This window comes from Grampus griseus (assembly GCF_964374135.1).
Source record: "Grampus griseus genome assembly, chromosome: 19".
Lineage (NCBI taxonomy): Eukaryota > Metazoa > Chordata > Mammalia > Artiodactyla > Delphinidae > Grampus > Grampus griseus.
The window spans coordinates 6,198,900-6,204,095 of NC_139013.1; the positions used below are offsets into that span (position 1 = coordinate 6,198,900).

Here is a 5,196-nt window from a genome sequence, read left to right on the forward strand (position 1 = left end):
ATGTGGCTTCTCCTCACCTTCTCCTTCCTGCTGACGTCTGCAGGTGAGGTGGGCCCAGGTCAGGTCCGGGTCAGTGGGAGTGTAGTGCCACCTAATTCCCCAGCCTATCCGGGTCCTGCAATCTGCCAGCAGCGCCTCCCTCACTCGGGGACCATCTGCTGATCCTTCCCCCACACCCACCTCAGCCACATGCCGACATCCCCGGGTCCTCGCCCTACCCCAAGAGCTGTCAGGGGCCTGGCGCTGCTCTGGAGTCCCCATGACAATGAACATGGCCCTTGGGTGACACAGACCCGAGTTCGAGTTCTGGGGCCGCCCCTTCCTTGCTGTGTGACCTTGAGGAAATTGCTTCCCCTTTCTGGTCCTTCAGTGCCTTCTTTAGAAGACAGCACCTACCTGCAAGAATGACGGTAAGGGCTCAATAGCACGATGTAGGTAAAGCTTATGCTGAGCATTAAATACATGTTGGGAAGCTCAAGAACACAGACTCCGGGTTCAAGTCCTGCCTCTGCCGCTTTCTAGTTACTTAACGTCTCTGTGACTCAGGTTCCCTAACTGTACCGTGGAGATAACAACAGATGCTCTCTCATAGGGTTGTTGTGAGGATTAAATGCGGTCCCGGCCCTGGGCACCGCCCTGTAAAGGTGTGTTAGCGTTGCTGGGCACTTGGTATATTCCAGACACAGTGCTCAGCACTCATCTGGTCCCCTGTGGCCCAGAGAGGGGCAGCCGCTGGGTCAAGGTGACCCCAGGCGGCAGGAGAGCTCCAGACCGCGTTCAGCCACCACCCGTGGAGAAATTAACTGTAACCTGATGCCTCTACCCTGGAGGAGTTGAAGGTGGACTTTTATTAACCCCCCCCCACATGACCCTCACTTCTGGGGGCCCCTCAGACCTCCCCGCTGCTGCCAGCCTCCCCTCAGGCTCTCTCTGTGCTCTTTCCTCCCTGCCCCCACCCCCTGCCCGCTGCACCCAGCTAGGGCCTCCGCCCTCCTCCGGCTTGGACTGGCCAGGGGCGGCCTCAGTGCCCAGCTGTTCAACCCGCACCCTCTGTCCTTCTCTGTAGGACGACCCCACCCTTCCCTTGTTAAGCCCCTTGTCCACCACATCCGCGTTCCCCCGGCCTTGCCAGGGCCCTTGGCCCAGTTCCTGACCTTGGCAGGTAGAGTGTGGGCACTTGGTGTGGCTGTGCACATCTTGCCCCATTGTGGGTGTCTGTGTGCCTGGCTGTGACCCTGAGGGGACATATCCACGTTGCCCAGTGTAGGGGGTCATGGTCCTATGACCTCGACGCATCCCCGTGCATGTCCTCGTGCATGGTGCAGTGTGGGCAAGGGGAGCGTGTGTGCGCAGAGTCCTTCGTGTCTACATCCCGCCCACATGTCTGAGCCAGGTCCCCAACTGTGAAACTCAATTAGTGACCCTGAACACCCAGTGAGTGACGTGGGGGCTGATCTAGAGATGGATAAGTATGTCGTGACCTGGCTGCCTGTGTCCTGAGCAATGTGTCTTTGACCTTGAATGCCACCTTTGTGTCCCATGTTTCCCTGGGTCTGATCTAGTGGGTCCACATCTGAGCTCTGGCCCTCTCGGTCGGTTTTATAACTTTGAATCCCCTCAAAGTGACTTGGGAATGAATAACGGTTTTGACCTTGACGATCTTTACCCGGGTCTGCACATATGTCTGGCTTACTTTGGCTAAATTTGTGTCCACAACCTGAACATCCACACATATGTCTACATAAATAAATCTATATGTCCTTTGTTTAAAATAACTAATATTTTTAAAGCAGTTACAATATGCCAGGCATCGTACACACACTCTCTCACTCTCTCTCTCTCTCGCTCGCTCTCTTTCCCATTTAATTCTTACAACAATCCCATTATACAGATGAGGAAATAGAGGCACAGAAAAGTCCATTTGCTCAAAGTCTCACAGATAATATGTTTGGATCCAGGATTTTTTACTCTATCACTTCAGGTTTAACCACTATACTATAGACCCATGTTGGTGACAAGTCTTTTGGGACCTGAGTCTGTATCGGTGTCTCTCCCTGTGTACCCTCATTCAGGACCTCACCCTGTTGTTCAGACCCCGTGTGCAAGTGTGCAAATCTGTGGCCTAGTGTATGCAGATCCACGCTGGAGTCTGTAAATTTAGGTCTGAGCTTCTATGTCCAAACCTGTGCCCGTGAACGTGTGTGTGTGCGGACACATACGCACACAGGCTCATGCCTTGACTATCCTGTTCACATACACATACGAAGTTCTGTGCTGTGATTCTTGAAGCTGCAACCCATGTCCACGCAAATGAATTTCAGCTGAAAGTGCTGTCTATATCGGTTCCTGAGTTTGGAAGACTGGCTGTGCCTGTATGTTTGCCCATGACCTTGTGTGGCTACATCTGTGTCCTTGTAAGATACTGCATTTGGCTGAGATGTCCAGACTCTGGGGCCAAGAATGTGTGTCCCACAGACTGAGTGGCCACACCCTTCTGGTGTCTGTGACAGCTTGGTGAACTTGAATGGCTGGTTTCAAGTGACCATCTGTCTGGACCTATACCCATTGTCCTTGTCTCTACTCCCAATCCCAGAGGACTGCCTGCCCTCCGGTCCTCTCCCTGTCCTCTCTCTCCCGGAGTCCTATAGCAAACGAGTGGGGGCTGAGGGCAGAGGGACAGTTCTGGGGAAAACAAGCAGCAGTTGTAAAAGCTAGAGAGAAGGCGGTGCTTAAAATTCCACAGGAGGGACATCTTAAGAAGTTGGGGAAAGGCAACAGGTGGAAAATGTATAGTGAGGTCAGGGTACAAGGAAGGGGTAGGGTGCAAGGGAGAGGACTCTGTCCTCGGGGATCTTCCTCTGTCTCCTCTCTCAGTGGCGCAGGATGACAGTGACAAGGTGCTGAGTGGTGACGAGTGTGTGCCCCACTCCCAGACATGGCAGGTGGCCCTCTTCGAGCATAGACGCCTTAACTGCGGTGGTCCCCTCATCTCCCCGCACTGGGTGCTCTCTGCAGCCCACTGCCAAACGCGCTATGAAGGCTTAGGGTCCTGACGGGCCGTGGCGGGAGGGTCTAGGGATCTCACAATCATGGATTCTGAGGAAAAGAGCTGGAGCCTGGGGATTGAGTTCCAGGTGTGTGCATGACTTTGGCACCTTGGTCTCTAAGAGGCAGAGGCTGAAACTATTGGCTTCAGGGCCTTGCGGAAAGGCTGACGGGATCTCCAGATTCCCAGAGGGTCAGGGGACCCAAAGTTGCCCACTCTCTGATCTTTCTGTCCACTCCTCACTCCATTTGCGGCTAACCGCTCACCCGCACAGCTCCACGAGAGTGCGCTTAGGCGAGCACAACCTGCGCCAGCGCGATGGCGCAGTGACTTCAGGGGACCCCTGGTCTGTGGGGATGTCCTGCAGGGCATTGTGTCCTGGGGTGATGTCCCCTGCGACACAACCACCAAGCCCAGTGTCTGTACCAAAGTCTGCAGCTACTTGGAGTAGATCAAGGAAACCATGAAGAGGAACTGACTATTCTGGGCTACCACCTGTGTCCCTGACTACACAGAAATCCCCATGGCTGGCCAGCAGCCCCATCTTGACCTGGAACAGAACTGGGCCATCCCCCAAGGCCCCGTCCAAGACCCAGAGGTTAGCCAAGGACTTGCCCCTCTGAGACCAGAGCTGGTGCTTCAGGTCACCTGTTTGATACCAGAATAACAGAAAACACTGATGCAAGTTTCTCTGTGGAAGTTTCTGCAACTTACTTCTGGGGATGAAGGGAAACGGGGGCCACAGACTGGGTGGGGAACTCACGGCCACTATATACTGTTCCTTTTCACCCACTGCCCTGACGTTCATTCAGCATCTAGGACCGGCTATTTCATCTTGAGTGAAAGACCCAACCTCAGTCAGCCTGGGTTTCCCCCATCTCATATTGCTTTCCTCAGAGGGTTGCTGTGAGGATTAAATGAGGTGATTCCTAGGAACTGATTTGAATAATGCCTGGCACTGAGAAAATACTCTGTGTTTCTGGACCCTAGTGAAAGAACGCAGCACATACTAGATGCTCAAGAATGACTTCATTTTCTTCAAGATCTAGGCTTCCTGGTCGCCATGGCGAAAAGGCAAAAACTCTCCTTTCCTTAGGCAGGTTCCTGACCTACAGCAGAGGTTGGGCCCCCATGAGCTGCTTTGATTTTACTGAAGAGCCAGGAGAATGGGTTGGAAAGCTTAGAAGTAGATGGGCTTATCATTGAGGCTGCAGGAATCTAGTTCCTGACCCCCAAAATGTGATTTTTCAAGGTCACTGAACGTCAAGGCGCAGGAACCTGGCTCTTGAGACCTAAATAGTTTACGGAGGGGAGGGCGGATTGGAATTTGCAGAGACGATCTCGTGACCCTCTTTGGGACTTTGGAGGACATGACCTTGAGCATCCGGATTTGGGGAACAAGGAGGAGGTGGGTATTGCGGCCCAACGTTGTTTGGGGGGGCATTAGATTTTGAAATGCTGGGAAATTTACACTGGGAACCGTTGAAACTTCATATCGCTGCATCTGGGGACGCTAGGATTGGGTGACGGGTGCCTAAGATTTTATTATGAAAGGAAGAGTAGATTTAGGGGCCTGGACGCCAAATCTAGGAGTGCAAGAGTCAGGGCATTCTGAAAGCAAAGGCTTACATTTCAGGGGGTTCTAGAAGCTGAGAAGCTGGTATCTTTGGCTACAAGGGGTGCAGGGAGAAAGGAAACAGAGCCCCACTGCTGGTGTTTGAGGGTCTAATGGGTCTTGGGGGTACATAGCCTCACTTGGGGTTAAGGTAGATGGGGTTTTGTACTGGAGGTCAATGGTTCTTCCACCTTGGCCGTTTCTGCTCCCACCTGCCCCACCTCCACCTCCCCTCACCGGCTCTGTCCCCAAGAGCAAGGTCTCAGGAACGCCAGGCCCTGCCCTGTCTGGCTTCAGGCCCCAGGAATGCTTCCAGTGCGACTGAGGGCCTGCAGAGCAGCAGCTGTTCGCTCTCCCGCCCCTTCCACAAGCTCTGGGTGTGGGAGAGAGTTGTCCGGCCCCCAGGAAGCAGGGGCAGGGCCTTGGCCATATCTGGGTGCCAGCAGGGCAGGGGTGGGGCCCCGGGGGAATGAGGGTTTTAAAAGGCTGCTCGGGGAGGCTCCCCGGCTCCAAGCTCACCGCCTGCCTGCCCCTG

The 5,196-nt window shown here is 54.1% G+C and overlaps 1 protein-coding gene across 1 annotated transcript; it reads left to right on the forward strand.

The window, feature by feature from the left end:
• On the forward strand, positions 1-3,497 carry LOC309836670 (kallikrein-15-like; the record flags this gene model as incomplete). The annotated part of the gene is made up of 3 exons (XM_082676771.1): positions 1-48; positions 2,883-3,046; positions 3,374-3,497. The coding sequence occupies 3 exons, from the start codon at positions 1-3 to the stop codon at positions 3,495-3,497; spliced, it is 336 nt and encodes a 111-aa protein (XP_082532897.1).
• Between the last annotated feature and the right edge of the window lie 1,699 nt (positions 3,498-5,196).